Here is an 18,296-nt window from a genome sequence, read left to right on the forward strand (position 1 = left end):
AATGGGCAGAATTGCTTCAGAACCAAAAGTTCATATTTGCAGATGTACAAAAACTTGTCACTATCTGATGCCTTTAATGTGCATCTCCAGTTAGTGAGGTTTTTTTTTTTTAAACTGTATTTGGGAGTGAAGGGTAGGATTTTTAAATTGTCCTTGATATCAATAATTGTGTTCAATAAATTACATAAAAATGTTTAATATGTGTTTCTGAGAAGTCTGTGTGTGTGTGTGTGTGTGTGTGTGTGTGTGTGTGTGTGTGTGTGGCTAGAAAATATTTCTGGTAGGACACTTAAGTGACCAATTGTCTAGGGATGGGAACTGAAGTGGCAACAAATTCTGCAGAATTCAATAGGTGGCAGAGGTTTGGTTGTGGCAGGTTCTGAAGGAGGATACAGCTGTTCCATCTGACTATATAACTTTTGTCATTCAGTAATGATAGTGGCCCCAAATGCCTTTTCTGCTAGCTTTATCCTTGTCGGCTGTGCTGCTTTACATATGAAGTAAGAAGTGAGATGATTAGAATGGCAGTAGAAATCTGCAGTCTGAGATTTGAAATCTTGTCATTTTGGCTGTGTGGGAGATTTTGGTTTTTTTTTTAGCTGCACTGTGGTATCCTTAAAGTCTTACCAGCAGAACTGTTTGGGTGGTGGACAGGCTAGTTAAACCACATTGTCGTGTTTGGTTAGTTAAGTGTTTTTCTTACTGCAAGAATTTTGTTACTGAGCTGACTATTTACATGGTATCAAGTCTCCTGAGCAATAAACATTTATATGTCTACTCAACATTTTGGAATAAACCTCCCAGTCCAGGTCGACAGACTCGAGCTAGCGGGGCTTGCACGAGTGTACTAAAAATAGAAGATGGGTGGGCATCTAGGCTTCAGAGCCTGAGCTTCAGTGCAAGCTGCATCTTCAAAGCACTGTCTATATGGCTATTATTAGAGCACTAGTGTGAACCTCGCTAACCTCAGTCGATTGTCCTGGGCCGGGAGGCACATTCCAAAATGCTGTATAGACATACCCAAAGAAACGGCTTCTCAGTGTTGCTTACTATGGTGATGGGATGTGTTGAGACCTCTGACATGCATCCTTGGTTGGTGAAGGCCAGTGGAGAAATACTGTCTGTTCCACTGTATTGCCTCCCCTTACAGGAGACTGTCAGCTGATCTTGAAGCTATTGTGCAGCCTCTGCTTAAGAAGCACTCTTGACCCTGCTAACTTTGCTACTTACTGATCTATTTACACTTTCTTTTTTTTGGGATAGGTCGTTGAAGGTTGTGGCAGGCCAAATCTGGTGATAAGACGATTATTAAATTTCTTTAACCGTCATCAAACTAATTCAATCAAACAGGAGAACCTGTCTTTAAAAAAATTAGCCTTACCACAGGTGAGACTAACTCACCAACAATTAGGTTAAATAACAAGTTTCTGTCTGAACAGCGGTTGGTAATTCTACCTTTTCAGTGGTATTGAGATGCTGGGGGAGGCACTATAAAGAACTAGAATTCACAGTACTACAGCAAAAGTACTAGTTTTTGCTCTTAAAAGGGCCTTCAGTTGGTAATTCAAGCTTTTTACAGCCTGGGTTTCAAAGTAATTGTTGTTTAGAACAGTATCCTTTCTCTCACCTTATTTATTCATACTTACGCTCATACAAATTTAGAATTCATTTGAATTTGGTTTGGCTTTGGGTGGAACTCCATGATCACATTACCAAATACCGTACCTTTGGTGCCAAGAGGAATTACAGAATATGATAACTAATATAAATTCCTTAAAGTATCTCAAAGAATAGAAATATGCTTGAAACCATACGGGCTCCAGATTGCTAAACTTCTGCAGATCCAGTGGTACAAGTTCCCTTATATGAAAAAAGGGTTAAGAGTACTTTTAGATGAGTCACATGGGGATGTGGTTGGCAGCTCTAGACAGATTTCAGCCAAGAGGAGAGCTAGTACATGCAAAATGGACACAGTTTTTAACCACAGCTCTCATAAGAGCACTGGCTCATAAGAGCAGCTTTATGGAACAAGTTACTTTGAGTCCACATGCCTTGGAATGAAAGTCAAAGAGCCAGAGACCAGAGAAGTGTCCCTTCAGTTGGCAACTTCAGCACTTTGAGTAATCATCTCTTAATGCTGTTAAAAATAAAGTGTTTATCTAGAGGTTTGTTGTTTACTTCTGGCATTTATATACATCATTTCTTAAAAGGACTAGCCAACATACACAGCGTTGATCAATATTTGTAAATAGATTAGTCGTTCCCTCCCCTGCCTTTTTTTTTTTTTTTTAAAGTTTGAAGGAACAACAAGCATAAAAGAAACTTTCTTTTGTTAAGTTGGTGTGGGTATATATAGAATGAAGCATACGGAAGCTAATGAGCCACAAAAAACAAACAACGTTTGAAGCATTAAAATAGCTGTTTCCTCTTATAGCCTGGTATGTGCAATACTCAAACATTTTCACTGCATTGTACATCTTAAAAACTATAAGACTTATTGCAACTGGAATGGCTCAGCACATTTGGAATGGAGTAAGGCATCTGAGATAGAGGCTGTTGATCTGTGGGATATGATCAGGCTAAGTGGAATTGTAGGTAGCGAGCTCTAACTGAGCTTGTAGCCACTGATATCATGGTTCCACTTACAGAACAAGAAAAAGCAGCAAAGACAGGGTGATAAAAGGTAAAGTGAGACTATATTTACAAATGGATTGTGAGGGCAAATACTGAGTTATCATTCAAAACTATTATTGTAATACCTTTACTCCCACTGGGGCCTTGAGGGCCAGATTCTCCCTGCTTTAGGGCAGTCTTGTGCTGCTCTAACAATGCAAGACTGGTTTACTAGCCAAACAAGTATGAGTAGGAGTCCTCAGATGGTGGAGAAGCCATTATATGGGTCTGTTGCTTTCCCTGTTGTGACGGATTGGGTCACAGAGACCCCCTTGGGACTGCTCCCTGATGTGCTGAGACTACCTCTGAGCCAGTTTTCCCTGGCAGCTCGGGACTTCAGAACCCTGCCTTGTTGAGCCAGATACGCCAGTCTGCTCCAACACAGACCCAGAATCTGAACCAAAAACTGAAGACTTAACTGAAAACAGCTTAGAAAGTGCTCCTGTCTCTAGCACGCAGATACCCAGTTCCCGATGGGATCCAAACCCAAAATAAATCCGTTTTACTTTGTATAAAGCTTATACAGGGTAAACTCATAAATTGTCCGCCCTCTAAAACTGATAGAGAGAGATGCACAGCTTTTTGCGCCCTCAGGAATTAATTACTTACCCTGTGTCAATTAATACGCAAAAGTGATTTTATTAAATATAAAAATAGGATTTAAGTGGTTCCAAGTAATAACAGACCTAACAAAGTAAGTTTAATAGATTCATAGATATCAAGGTCAGAAGGGATCATCATGATCATTTAGTCTGACCCCCTGCACAATGCGGGCCACATAATCCAACTCACCCACCCCTGCAATAAACCTCTTACCAAGTTACCAAGCAAAATAAAACAAAACACGCAAGTCTAAGCCTAATTCAGTAGGAAACTGAATACAGATAAAATGTCACCCTCAGAGATGTTCCAATAAGCTTTTTTCACAGATTGGATTTCTTCCTAATCTGGGCCTAATCCTTTCCTCCAGGTCAGTTCTTGTTAGCTCAGGTGGTAGCTAGGGGATTTCTCATGACTGCTGCCCCCTTTGTTCTGTTCCACCCCCTTTTATAGCTTAGGCACAGGGCGGTAATCTTTAGTCTCTCTGGGTCCCTACCCCTCCTTCTAAATGGAAAAGCACCAGGTGACATGGTCACATGTCCTGTGAGACCCCAAGCCTTCATTCTTCCTGGCTTGACACACAGAAAGGCTTGCAAGTAAACAGAGCCATCTACAGTCAGTTGTCCTGGTTAATGGGAGCCATCAAGATTCAAAACCACCATTAATGGCTGACACGTTGCAAATTACAATAGGACCTCAGAGTTATATTTCATATTTCTAGTTTCAGATACAAGAATGATACATTTATACAAATAGGATGACCACACTCAGTAGCTTTGTAATGATACCATACAAGAGACCTTTTGCATGAAGCTGTGGAAGTAGATACAGGGAATTTGGATGCAGGCCTCTGAAATGAGCAGGAGTCAGGCTAACTCTAGCTTTAATAATGTGAGATTTGTAGAAGAGGGGATTGTGCGAAGCAAGTGGGAAAAGAACTGTGAGAGAGGCTGTTGTGACCTTGTATTAGATAAGAATAGAATGTAGACTATAGGAGAAATTGGTGAGGAAAAATAAGGTATCATGAAGGAATATGTATAAACAATATGCAGCTGTTGCTCATTATTGTCTTTAATAAAGGTATAAATGCTTGCTCTAATTGTTTATCTTTAGAGAGACCTGCCTAGGTGGGGGAAACCCTGTGTCCTAGTGCACTCTCTCCCTCTGTGCAATTGCTTGAGAAAATAAAGTGTATCTGACTTTCTGCACCCAACCTGAAGAGGTGAGAACTGTTTTTTTTTTCTCCGACAAAGCATATTCCAGTTACATTATATTCACACTCATTAGCATATTTTCATAAAATCATATGGAGTGCAACACCCGTCCTTGCAAGTGCCATAACTGGGTTGGTCCATTGGTGTTGTTGACAGCCACCAAAAGCTAGAACAGTCTGGGGACTGGTACAGAGTGACCCCAGGATTGAGGGTGTGCAAGGCTGGCTGAAAGCTCCTCCTCATCTGTGAAAATGTGCTTCTTGATGGGAGCCAAGGATCAGGATGAAAAATTTAAGAATTACAACTACATATAATATTAAAAATCTCAAAGAATTTTGAAGAGTTGGTGTAGTTCTTGCTTTTCTCCTAGTAAACTTAAACAGTAAACAGACCCTGTCAGAACAATAGATGCAAAACCTGCCAACATATACTACAATCAGAGGCAGATTAATATTTATTGGGGCCATGGGCACAAAGAACATTTTGGTGCCCCACACTCTGGGGGCCTTGGCACCCCAGAGCCGAGGGTGGGGGCGGCATGACTGCCCACTTTTTAACATGGGTGTGGTGGCCTCAGGCAGGTGTGTAACAGTGGCAGCATGGACATAGTTTGGGGGAGAGATGGGGCATTGCCTCCCCCCACAAACTGCAAGCCTCTGGCCAGAGGTGACAGGAGGAGCAGTGCCACACGGGATTGCTGCCTTGGGCACAAAGCCTAGGCAGCAGTGGGGGCAGTCTGTCACTGGGAGTAGGAGGGATGTGGCGGGGGCAGCCAAGCAACAATGGGACCCAGTGGGGAGAGCCTGGCAGCAGGAACTGGGCTCAGGAACTGGGCGAGCCCGAGCAGTGTGATGGGTGCTGAGTCTGGGCCAATAGCAACTGAGGCTTTGCAGGAGAAGCCCTTCTGCCCGGCTCCTACTGCCTTTGACCTTCCCGGGGTTCCCCACTGGCTGTCAGCCAGGGCAGGGCCTTTTCTCCCTGAAGAGTGTGTCTGCAGGCCCCGGGGAGGAGGCAGGAGGCTGGACCAGAGCCCCTGCCCCTGGGTCCCACTGGCAGTGGCCTGTACCGCAGGGTGGGGACACAGGCTGGGGGCTCCTCTTGGGCACCCTGGACCCTGCCCAACACTTCCTGGGTGGCTCTTACTGTTGTCTGGCTTCTGGCCTGGCTAGGGGGCAAGGCCCTGGGAGGAAGAAGAGGATCCAGAGGTAGGACCACAGTTCCGGCACTGGTGGCCCCCCCACTTCTACTTAGGGTCTGGTGCTCCTGAGGGGGCCCCAAAGTTGGCATGGGCCCCTTGGGCCTGTGCATCAATCCACCCCTAACTACAATGACCAACATCCCCCTCAACACACCTTTCAAGATACAAGGGTTCTACACATACCTATCACAACATGTGGTGTACCTCATCCAGTGTACTAAATGCCCCAATAGCAACTATGTGGGTGAAACCAGATAGATGCTACGCTCATGAATTAACTTGGACAGAAAAATGATGAGACAAAAACACCACATCACCTGTGGGTGAACACTTTTCACAAAGTTATCACTCTGTATCTGACTTATCAGTCCTCATTCTCAAAGGAAACCCACTCAACACTTTCAAAAGACGAGGATGGGAAATTTAAATTCATAACTTTGCTAGACACTGAAAATCATGGACTGAGTAGAGACACTGAATTTATGGCTTATTACGACAATCTATAACCCACTAACAATCTCCTTTCCCAGCTGCTTCCCCCCACTCTTTTTCTCCCTATGGCTGGAGGGGTATTAAAAGGTTACTTCACCTTGAATGATCCCTTGAAATGTGTTAACTACTTATGCCAGACAATCTGTTCCAGCTTGTATTTAGCTGTGACATTCTGAGGTAAAAAGAAAAGGAGTACTTGTGGCACCTTAGAGACTAACAAATTTATTTGAGCATAAGCTTTTGTGAGCTACAGCTCACTTCATCGGATGCATTTGGTGGAAAATACAGATGCATCCAATGAAGTGAGCTGTAGCTCACGAAAGCTTATGCTCAAATAAATTTGTTAGTCTCTAAGGTGCCACAAGTACTCCTTTTCTTTTTGCGAATACAGACTAACACGGCTGCTGCACTGAAACCTGTCATTCTGAGGTAAGTTTCCCAGACCTGAAGAAGAGTTCTGTGTAAGCTCAAAAGTGTGTCTCTGTCACCAAGCTGGTCCAATAAAAGATATTACCTCACCCACCTTATCTCTTTAACTAAAATAGATCTGGCATAAAGAAATGCCTCTCCTCCTTAACCCCCACCCCCATGCACTCTCCTTGAAAGGATTCTAATCAAAGTGAGGTTTGACTTCTGAAGCTTTAACTGAGCAGAGCACATAGCTTATACTGAATTCTCAAGACAGTTCTCAAACTTCTTTCTCTTGGAAGGCTATGTTAATAAGTTCCAGACTCCTATAGCTCCTGAATATTGATAACAAGGAGCATGCTGAACTTGAAATCATCCTTTTCTTCTGGAATGCTTTCTAGTGCTCTGCCATATTACTCAAGATATACATACAGTTCTGAATAATTGCTTTTAAACCAACTTTCATAGCTAAGAATTTACTCAGTTTGATAAATTACTTTTAATGTAGTACATAATTTATTATCCACTTAATATTTCATTTGCTTATAAGGCATTTAGAACTTCATTATTTACTATAGCTCATATCCTGCAGTTGTATCCAGGTGACTGTAGCCACAGAAGAAATAGACATGTAAATTTACCAGAACCATAAATGACTTTCAATAAACATATTAAAGGAACATTGTAATTTAGTCCCAAGCTTTGTTGTTTTATGTTAGCTAGTGAAGTTTATACATCCAACAGAGAGCTTTGTAAGAAGAAATTCTCACTCTATATCTCCTGGAAACTTCAGATGAATTGGCTTATTAATAACTAGAACCTGTTGATCTTCCCATCAGGGCAACTTGTGAAATCTGTGTGCTGGATCTGTGCACCCATCAGAGAGGCCTGCCTTAGCTTACCACTCTACCACATTCTGTCAGCTATCTTTAGAGCACAGCAGACTGTCAGCCTCCCTGTGCCAGCAGACATTCTACATAGCTAGCATCTGTAGGGAAAAAGGTTTTCTCCTCTCAGGTGTTTCATGTGGGCCAGAGCAGCCCTCTGTCTCTTCAAAGAGTAGCTGTAGAAAAGGATTTTTCTAACACTCTGCTCCTTCAAAGCCGTAGGAATCCTGAGGTAATACCCTGTCAGAATGTTGTAACCTGATGTGGACCTAGAAGATGATTGCTGTCATAACCTAACAGCCTCTGAGTCTGGGAACATTGGCTTCTCTCCCAAACTCGTGCCACCCTTAATGGGAGTCAGAAATCTTCTTATAAGGGAAATTGCCCTGCAATTAATGGGAAACATTGTCTATTCATATGTTGTTTTGCACATCACTTCCTATAGTTTTGTCCAAGGTGATATAACGTTGATTGCTCTCTTTCTTCATCTGGGCTTTTACATTTACTTTTCTTTAGTTGGATGCCCTTCTGATGACTGTCTTCTAAAAATATTTCTCTTTCTATAGAGTCCAGTAACTGCATCAGCACTTTATTAATTTACTGAACAAATCCTTGGTATTGTCCATCTTGGAGCTCATTTTGGATAGAACAATGGGAGAATTACCAGATTAAGTAATTCCTAAAATTCTAGTTTTAATCCTTTTTTGTCTCTCAGGTGGTCTCCTTCAAATATTTATTGTCCACACTACTCTATTGGTGGTATGCATATATTGATCTAATGAGACATGTAGCACTCCATAGCTCTTCATCCTGAACAATTGGTGATAACTTGAGATTCTTAAGACTCCAAAGCAGTCAGTAATGGCATTGAAACACTGCTTCACAAAACTCTCCATATGGTTGAATTCAATGCGTCTTATCTTGAACAATGATAGTGACATGTGGACAACAAAAATGTACATAAACTACCAGGGAGTAACAAAGAACATGAATATGAGCAACGAGGCCTTCAGAATCTTTTCATCATGGAGAAGTAGGACTTGTCTATCGGGGAAAAATGTACTGGGTTCAAGGCATAAATCAGCTGGTTCAGTTGTCATGTGCAGGCAGCAGACAAATGGGATGATCATCTGTCCACCAGATGACTTTCTTTCATTAAATTTATAATTTAGAACTGGAAGGTAAAAGTATTTCACTCTCAACAATAGCATCTCTGACTGTGGAAGACGGATCACTGTACTAATGTGATTTATTTAGTTTCCTCTATTTTCTAAAATAGTTCAGAAAATAAGACTAGACAGAACATCTGTAATGCTGTCATGCCATATAGGCTTCACAGACAACTATTTTCTAGGATTAAAACAGTAGACTGCAAGGCCTGGAGGTTCCAATTTTTCAACAATCTGCATTATTCCTGATGACTTTTAGTCACAGATTGGGTTTATAGCCTGAAACTAGAGTCTGAACCTGAAACAACATGAATGCTCTTAGAAATTCAACTAATTCCTATTTGTCTCATGTACTCTGATTATGATGGTTCCTAAGATTTTAGAAAACTTGTTCACACTGTTTTGCAGGCCTTTGCCAAAATTGGCTTCAAATGTCTATCAAATCTTCATTTTCTCATGGGTGGCCTCCATTAGGATCAAGTCTTAGTTACCTAAAGATAATGGTTTTCTGTCCTTTGGGTTATTAATTTAAGAGATCTGGCACCAGCCTTCTCACATCTGTTTATTTGCATATAATTGTGTAAATAGAATGTAATTCTACAGATCTTTGCAAAACCTTTTTTGTTTTCTCACCCCAGATCCTATAGAAAGAGCCTTGCTGAATAAATTTTCTTTGTGTAGTAATTATCATCTTGAAGAGTAAATTACTTTGGACCTCTGTCAACCAGACAACCTTGAAAAGATTGTTCTTAGTGTAGGTCCTGACTTTGAACAAATCCAAAACAAGAATAATATACAAGTTTAAACCAATCTCCTCTTTTTTTTTTCTGTAAACCTAAATGTTATTAGGAAAACAGTTTTATACTTTAAAAATTTTAAATTCTCATTTCATATCTATTTACACTGGTCCAAAGAATGGAGTATATCATCTTTAAGCAATAAATATCTGATTTAAATCCAAAATCCATTTTTAAAATTATTTTATCGATCATGGTCATTATTCAGTAAACTTCCTGTATCAGTGCATAATCTTTTGGAATCTAGTAAACTGCTGCTAGTGAATATTCCCATTTTGTTTTCAACAGCTGGCATCTGTGAGACAAAGTAAAAAAATTTGGAGCTGACGTATGATAGGTTAGTGAGCTAAAAAAGCAAGATAATAGATTAACATTTATAAAAGTATGGTAGCTGAGTAAATGCTCTATAATGCAGTAACTTCTTAATGATATACGCTATGCATAAATTGTCACTTTTTAACAAATGTGTCTCTTCTTCAGGTATTTAAGGTTGAAGGTTCAGATCAGATGTGGGAAGATGTTGGCTGTGGACACAGGAGTTGTGGAGGAGTGGTTATCAGAGTTCAAGGTAATATATTGTGTGATCATTAGAAATAAACTTAATTTTTAAGCATTATATTATTCAGTAACAGAGGTAGTATCTGATCAGCTTTTGCTTGTTGCTGAGATGGGTGCTATAAAAAACCCCAAGATAAATTTAAGACAGTTGAATTTCAATCTGAGAGGTGAAAAGATGAAATACATTGTCAAGTATATGACTTGAATTTCCTATCTTGCCATATGCAGGACTGTATCTATGTTTGACACATGACGGCCCAATAAAATTCATGCTTGGAAAAAGGAATAAACTTTCAATGCAGTAAGATAAAATAAAATAGATAAAATCTGATTTAAAAACAAATCCTTTAAATGTTAATGTACCAACTAAATACTCTTAGCTGAAGAGCTCTAGGCTTTCATGTTACACCAAAATGGTATTTTTTTAAATCAAGTTCTTACCATATCTGGCATTTTATTTTCATTTACCCTTCTTCTTGAATGTACCAACAGCGCTTACTGTTTGGAACGTAAAGTAACTCCCAAAGATTGACTTGAAGTTTTATCTGTAGATTTTAATGCTGTGTGTTAGGAAGATAACCTTACTTAACAAGTATTATCTATCTTCTCAAATTTGTGGTCTTATTCTGGGGTGACCTTCAGGATTTTTTTGTTCAAATCAGTGATTTAGAGGCAGCTGTTAACTTCTCTCCATCTCTTTGCTGTTTCCTGCTCTACCTGTTGGCACATTGCGGTGTCCTGAGTCAGACCCAGTGCTGTATTTGAGGGGAGCAGCAATTTCCTCTTGTGCTGTTTTTCTGAAAGTTTTTTCCCTACACATATTTTCCTGATCTTACGATGGAGAATATGCCTTTGAAGGGAACAAAGGCAGTCATGGGATACCCTTAAAGCCAACTATTTCCTCATCAGCTTTGCCTCCAGCCATCATAAAAGCAGCTTCAATGGCTAACCAGAGAGCTGCCATTTTACCACTCCTATCTGAGAGCACCACATGCAGACCGTTGTTCAGCTGGTACTCCAGCAAAAATGGGTAAGCTGTGTGCATACATCAGGGAAGACATCAGAATTCCTGTAGTCAGAACTTCAGGGCAAACCCCTTATAGCATGCCACTGGGCTGTAAAGGATTGCTGTTAAGTTTCAGGTGGTATATAGACACAGTGAACCACATGATAAACTGAAAGTAGTAAATGAGTACAATTATTCTGATGAGGTGGTGCACCATGACCAATGTCACAATTACCACAAAAGTTGCAGCTTCAGTGGGGTAACTGAATGGCATCACCATGTTAAGAGGTACTCTGAGGACCCTAGCCTCGTGGAGAGCCCAAAGAAAAGGGGGATCAGGAAATAGTTGTTGAAATTTTTATGGTGGCCTTTGTTATACAAATCTATCAAAACCAAATCCTACAGTTGGCATCTACCTATCTTTTCAGACTAGACCAAATCTGATCTTTTGATATGGGTGAAGTCATGGCCTGGAGAATCTCATTCCCAGATGTAGTCCAGAAAATTCACAACTATTCCCACCATCTGCCATGACACTATGTATATATTATGTATCATGGAGAAAATGCAAGTTCAGAAATGTTATGTTTTACTCCAATGTGGAGCAACATAGAGTAGTATTCAGGCCTCATTTTGTTGAGATTTTGTATCCAATAAATCCAAGGTAGTAAATACACAACATCTTTGATTGTTAAATGCTACTTTCTAGTAATTCCTAGAAAATTGCCTCAAACCAAGATTGTTGTTGCAATTTTCCATTGAAAGGAGAAGTGGAGGAAAGAAACCTGGTTTGCAGACTTATTTTTATGGGTGATGTAGATTCACTTGCCTTGAACACACCACTTCTGGAGAATTGGTGCCATGTACATAAATGAAATATCTTGCTTGAATCTTCTCAACAGTCCATATATTGTATAATTTGTAATAGTCCAACTACAAGATCTTCAAGAATCTAAAGCTAGTCTCCTAAAAGCCAAATTTAGGCACCTAAATAAGTGGCCTTATTTTTGAAAAGTACTGAGCGTCAAATGTAAGATTCTGGGTGTTCCATTGCATTTGGAAAATCAGGCCATTCATTTAGGTGCCTAAATATGGCTCTTAAAAAGCAGCTTTAGACTCCTATTTTTGAAAATCTTGGCTTTTCTGTATTTTTCCGGAAATGGTTTCAGATATAGAGATTAGTAATTTTGGTCTCATTTGTAATGTCTCTTTTTCTAAAACAACACTCATTATTTTGGAGTATAGAGAGGCAGTGTTGCCTAGTGGGCAGATAAATAGACTAGAACTTGGTAGATTTGGGTTCTATTCCTGGTTCTTTCCATTGCCTGCTAGGTAACCTTGGACAAATCACATCATTTCTGTGCCTGTTTTCACATCTGTAAAATGAGGATTATGATTGCATTCTTCGTGAAGCACTTTGAGCTTTGTGGATGAAAAGTACTATGAGAGCTAGGAACATGAGTTTAAGTGTAACAGCTGTATCTGAAAAAGTTTGTAAACTATTGAAAACCTAATAGTTTGACCTCTGTAAGCATTGCCAGTCAGAACTCTGGTTGGTGCTGGAAAGGGGGTGAAATGCATGCTCAAATGACCCATATTTGGTGTCCCATGTATGTATGTAGCAAGAACCCTGTAGCTTCCATATGATATTCAGATCATCTGGAACAGAGGACCCATAGCTGCTTGCAGACAAAAAAACAAAAACAAAAAAGCACGCCTGATTGTATGCTTATCCTAATCTCAAAGTTGCAGTTCCTGTTGCTCTTTTAAACTGATTATTCTCTTTACACATTGTTCAGGATGGGTAAACGCATGGTGAAATTGTTGCCCTTTAGCTGTATTTTCCACCCAATTTAATTAAATTCTGTACAAAACTCTGGAATGGTAAAATGTAAGTTTTAATAACTTGCCTTCCAGCAGTTTGTCTTAAATACTGGGATTTTATTAAACTGTAAAGATGAATAGAAATGTTGTTTCTCTACATGGAACATATTGTCTCCTAGAGTAAACACCAGGAAATGGATACTACTGCAGTTAAAAGGATGTTGTAAGAAAAGCCAGCTGACACAATAAAATGGCCTTCTTTCAATGCACAGACAATAAAATATTGCACTAATGACATAAAAGGAAAAAAATATTTTTGTTTGATTTCAGACCCTTCCAGAAGCTTCTATCTCTAACTATGCTACAAATTTGAAAGACAAGAGTTCTCTGGTTTCATCTTTATACAAAGTTATCCGGGAGCCACAGAGTGAGGTAAGTGCACATATCTCTAAGGTTTTCGTTTGATGTGGCAGCAGACCATGAATGCATGGATGAACAAAAAAAAAAAAAAGGGCCACATTTGTAATTCAAATACTATTTATGATACAAATAGTTACTATTAGACTCTGAGTAGGACTCTATTCTCTCATAACAAAATGTTAAGATATGGATATGTTCCATTCTTCGGCAGTGATTTAATATCACGCAATTAGTTTTTCAGTCTCACTACTCACAAACCATATATAGTCCTTATAGTTCACATTCCTGTGCTTCAGGACTCAGGCGTAGGATTAAAAAGTGAATTGGCCAATTGTATAATCTCAGAGTCTGACATTATGATTCAAGGCCAATTGAATATTGAAGCCTGTGTCTGGTTGAGGTGGTTCCATGAGAGGAGACCCTGGTCAGTGTTTCCTCTTGCAGTTTTTGCTATAAATGTTTTATTACTTTGCTTATAGTTTTTAATTTAGGTGAGAACATCAGTGATTGACTTAAACAAAAAATAAAAATGTGTATTGGAAGTGTTTGGAAAAGAAACAAAATGTTTATTTACATTCAGGATTGTGTAGCTTCCTTCTGGTTGATTCACTTTTTTAACTATGACCTTAAGTTTCAGTTACCAGAGTTTTTGAATATTGAGCTTGACATATATCTAACTGCTATGCATTTAAGTGCATAGCAATCTCTAAAATTCTAATTTATCATGTTACTATAAAAGTTGATTAATATGTGGTACTCAGTAGGTGTGGGGCAAAAGGAAAGGACACTCCAATAGGAGTGAAGATCTCAAGCAGCTTGTAATTCAGATGGAAGCTCCTCATTGGACTTCTGGAAAGAAACTAATGGCCTGAGGGCATTAGGAGTCCTGAGTCCTAAAAAGTAACATGCTTGTAGCTGATAGTGGCACAAGCAAAGACAAATTCACAGACACCTCCCTGGGAGTTGGAGGGGTCATTAGCCATGTCCCTGGATATAATTTGAAAGAATGCGGGATCAACTCACTTGGACCCTTTTTTTCTGGTTGTTGAACTTGCATTTTAGTCCAGCTTGCAACTGGTATCTTTAGGGCTGCTCTAATGCAAAGCAGTTCCTTGAGGCAAGAGAGTCTGTGCTTCCGTGTGTTTAGGTGTACATGGGCTTCCATGCAACTTGCATACCAATATGTCAATATCTTGGGTCTGTGCTATGAAACACAAACATCTTTGTGGTTCAGGTATGTAGGGGACTGTGGAAGACTTTGTTATGGCCTAGCTAGGGAAATTCCGCTTTCTCACTTTGTGATACAAATAGTATCATCTCGCGCTGATAGGTTATTGTAGGACATAGAAACCCAGCTAGAACCAGCCGTCAGCCGGTCACAACTGCTTCGCATGGCCCTTTGCCAGGTAGTGGAAAACCCCTTTTGGAAAGTATCTAATTCTATATTCATGAGCTGTTTTTGTGTAGTGCTTATTAATGCTGGTCGTCTGCCCCTCTGTCGGACTCCGTCCCAGACAGAGCTCCAGTGTGCTGGGTTTCCTGCCTCCGTGACTGCAACTCTTGGAGTCCCCATTGCGGGTGTGTCACTAACCTTCAGTAAAGCCAATAACCCACAGCTGTGTGTAAGCCTCGTTTTTTCAGAGTATTCCTGCTAGGCCTGTGGTGCTTCGAGCACCTTGGCCCAGAACAATGTAACATTAAAATTTTAGCACTCTGTGGTGCTTTGACCCAGTCAAACATCTCTGCATACCATCATGCTATCCCTCCTGAAGGCATAAAGAGTGAAGCGTCCTCAATTGTCACTGAGTTCCTTCTTACTGCCTGTGGCAGTGAAATGGAAAAACCTCAGTGTTTTCTTAGATGTATTGTCTCTTGATTGTTAAGTAGTTCAGTAGTTCTAGTATGCCTGTCATTGTTTTATATGAGCGCCTAGCTTCCACCTCCTGGAGGAGTTAATTGTTCGGTAATCACCAAGATGGGATCCACATGTACAGATACTCAGAGAACTGTTACTTACATTGCAATAACTGTGATTCTTCTTTGTTCTGTGCATGGATTCCATATCTACTATGTTTTCCTGCAGCTCTTGAATCTTATTGGGATTCTGGGCAGCAAAGGAAATGACTTACAGGTTTTTTGGGTGGGGACAGTGTTTATTGGGGACCAGTGGGGGACACAGCGGGGCAGGGTTCGGCCCCACAGGGAGACTCCAGCTTCCCCCTCAGGTCTGGATGCTCCCCTTGGCGCTCAGGGCCAGGTAGTAGACGAGGAGCCTGATGGTGATGGCCAGCACCTTCATGGAGACCCAGGGTCTGCTCCAGGTGCCCTGGTGATCCACGCTGACTGTGAATAGGGCTCGGATCGCCGATTCGTCCTTGTTGTTGTGCTTGGCCTTGCGCAGGACGCTGTACGACTCCTCGTTGAAGAACTTCACTTCATAGGTGCCCGACCAGGCATTCCTGTGCTCCATGCTCCATGAGACCTGGTAGCACCCCACGTCCTGCCCCCGGGTGACGGAGAACTGTTTGCCATTGACATCAGCATACAGGGCCACATTCTGCGCCCCATTGCGACAGGGGAGTGCAATCTCCACCATGAAGATGCTTTCGGAGGAGATGACGGCGTCGGCTGTGGTGTAATAGGACGGGACGATGATGGGCTCTGGGTCTTGGGAGGGGTAGCATGAGGTCATGCAGGGAGCATACCCACCGCTAACAGATACTGCTGGCTAAATAAACTCTGATCTCCTGTGCATAGGGTGAATGTGCACAGAGAGGGATCCAGGTGTTGCAGAACATCTTGAACGACAGTTACTGTAAGATAAGTTCTTTCCCCCTCCATTATTCACCTAACACAATGGGGTTTACCAAGGACTAATGTGCTGGAGAGGAAGACAAGGTTCCCAGGAGCTTCAGATAAATATTCTGCTTCCAAATTGATTGGAAATTTGGCCTCATTTTCTAGTATCTGATGGTGCTCACCCTACTCTAGATTCTGACAAATCATCTGTACCAGAGGTGATTTGTATTCCTTGTCCAGTGGTGTCATCTCCTTCCTTGGTTATAGCTAAATTGGGGAGAAATACTTCCTGGTTCCTCAACAGTCTCTTCTACAAGCACACTCCCTTATAACTGAAGTTATAAATTAGGAAGATCACATGGGAATTAAGTGGTGCAATCAGAAATAATTTTCAATTGACTGTACACAGTTTACACATCATAATTACAGTTACAGTAACCCTGAATCTCCATCACAGTATTTGAGAGAGTTAAAAAATGTTCAATAATACTTTGTCTCCTCATAAGTCAGCTCCTTGAATTTATAAAACTTACTTTGTGGGTAATGCAGTGGTGACTTTACTTCTGAATTTACTTTCTCAATAGAAATTTAGTACCACCCTCTCTCATATCCAGCATTATTTTGGTCCCATCATTTTCTAGGATTATAACTTTTGGATTTTGTGTGTGAATGAATGCCAGCAAAGCTGCAGTAGTGGCCAAATATGGTATAGAATCAGAAATTAGATGACTTGGAATCCGTTTCTGAGAGTCAGTCAGATGAACATTTTCAGTTCTGAGTTGTGTGCAACAATATTAATAGAAGATCTCTGTCACGCTGTCTAGAGTAGTTGTGGCACCTTAGAGATTAACAAATTTATTTGTTAGTCTCTAAGGTGCCACAAATACTCCTTTTCTTTTTGCAAATACAGACTAACACAGCTGCTACTCTGAAAGCTGTCTAGAGTGATTCGCAATGTTGAGACCCAACCTCAGGGCAGATTGTCAAAAAGCAGGGCAGACACCACAAACTGGTGGTACTGAGTTGGTGAAATCTAATTATAGAACGTAACAAACATGAACTCCTGAAGCACTCTGACCATTTTACCATGGAGTCACAGTCAGTCCAGTCTATATTGCAACCCAGGCAGTCTGGACTTGGTGATAAAGGGTTGCTGTACTCCCCAAATCACAAAATATTCAGGTTGCTTCCAGTCCAAAGAGACCAGTCACTTACCCCAGGTCAATTTGTACTTCAGATCTCACACCAAAGACAATGCTTGTAGCCAATCCTATAGTAAACTAAGGATTTATTAACTAGGAAGAAGAAATAAGAGAGTTATTTACAGGTTAAAGCAGGCAACTTATATACACAAATGAGTTACAGTTTATGGTTCCAAAAGGTGACTGAGCAAGAGTCCAGCATATTAGTCATCATTTCAGAATATTATATGGCCTAATTACCTGGTTGTTATCAGCAGTGGGATTGCTTGGTTCCAATAGAAATCCCAATAAACTTCCATCTTTGTGCATTGGAGTTAATCAGTCAAACTATTATGGGTAGTGAGGTTTTCAAAATCACCCACGGGAATTAGGTACTTAGCTTCTATTGACTTTCAGTGGGAAATGGAGGCCTAACTTCCTTAAGCTTTTGGAAATCTCATCCTGTAAAACAAAACTGCGGTATGTTGCAATTTTTTTGCATTGCATGATTTGAGTAAATTAATTCTTTCATCTTCAGTAGTTGTTTTGTGCTCTGCAGTGAGTCTCTCTCTAAAAATAGAGGATTTGAAATTCTTTGCCACTAAAGGAATTGATCCTGCTGTGAAGCTTGCATATTGTGTTATGTATTTACTGAAAAATGAAACCTGCAATAATTGCCAGCTGCTGGATATGGAAACATATATTTGATTTAAATGTTGAAGATTGCAGAAGTAGTGCTTGATATGGCTAACAGGTTCAACACTGAATGGAATAGTGATATAGGAAAAATGCAACTAATTAACACTCGCTACTTTTGTTCTGGTCTTAGCCCATGGAAGTAACTGTGAAAAAATCTCCTTTCTGTGGGAGATAACCTTTCCACGTGAAACCACATTCTGAAGATAGAACTTGGAATAGTATCATATGCAGTAAAAAGTTGTCAAATAATTTACAGACAGAATTTGCATCACCGGGGCAAGGAGGACTACAACATGTTACAACTTGAGCTCTACTCTTCCCTAACACATGGCTATCTAAATCCTATACTGTTGGATTGTGCATGTGTAGTA

General features: G+C 40.4%; 2 protein-coding genes across 10 annotated transcripts in view; one reads left to right on the forward strand and one right to left on the reverse strand.

Annotated features, from left to right (window-relative positions):
- FAM126A (family with sequence similarity 126 member A) overlaps positions 1-18,296 on the forward strand; it is a 91,931-nt gene that overhangs the window by 30,543 nt on the left and 43,092 nt on the right. For all 9 annotated transcript variants that reach the window (XM_038390302.2, XM_043509186.1, XM_043509187.1 and 6 more), the window contains 2 exons: positions 9,919-10,006; positions 13,157-13,258. In XM_038390302.2, coding sequence (XP_038246230.1) covers positions 9,956-10,006; positions 13,157-13,258 — 153 coding nt within the window. In that variant the 5' untranslated portion in view covers positions 9,919-9,955. The remainder of the gene's footprint in view (positions 1-9,918; positions 10,007-13,156; positions 13,259-18,296) is intronic.
- Positions 14,942-16,883, reverse strand: LOC119851074 (translocon-associated protein subunit delta-like). The gene has a single exon (XM_038390307.2). It carries the CDS (start codon positions 15,936-15,938, stop codon positions 15,468-15,470), a length of 471 nt encoding a protein of 156 aa, XP_038246235.1. The 5' UTR covers positions 15,939-16,883; the 3' UTR covers positions 14,942-15,467.

This window comes from Dermochelys coriacea, chromosome 2 (assembly GCF_009764565.3).
Source record: "Dermochelys coriacea isolate rDerCor1 chromosome 2, rDerCor1.pri.v4, whole genome shotgun sequence".
Lineage (NCBI taxonomy): Eukaryota > Metazoa > Chordata > Testudines > Dermochelyidae > Dermochelys > Dermochelys coriacea.

Excerpts from the sequence above, each read along its gene's own strand:
- LOC119851074 (XM_038390307.2), bottom strand. The coding sequence starts at position 15,938 with ATGACCTCATGCTACCCCTCCCAAGACCCAGAGCCCATCATCGTCCCG.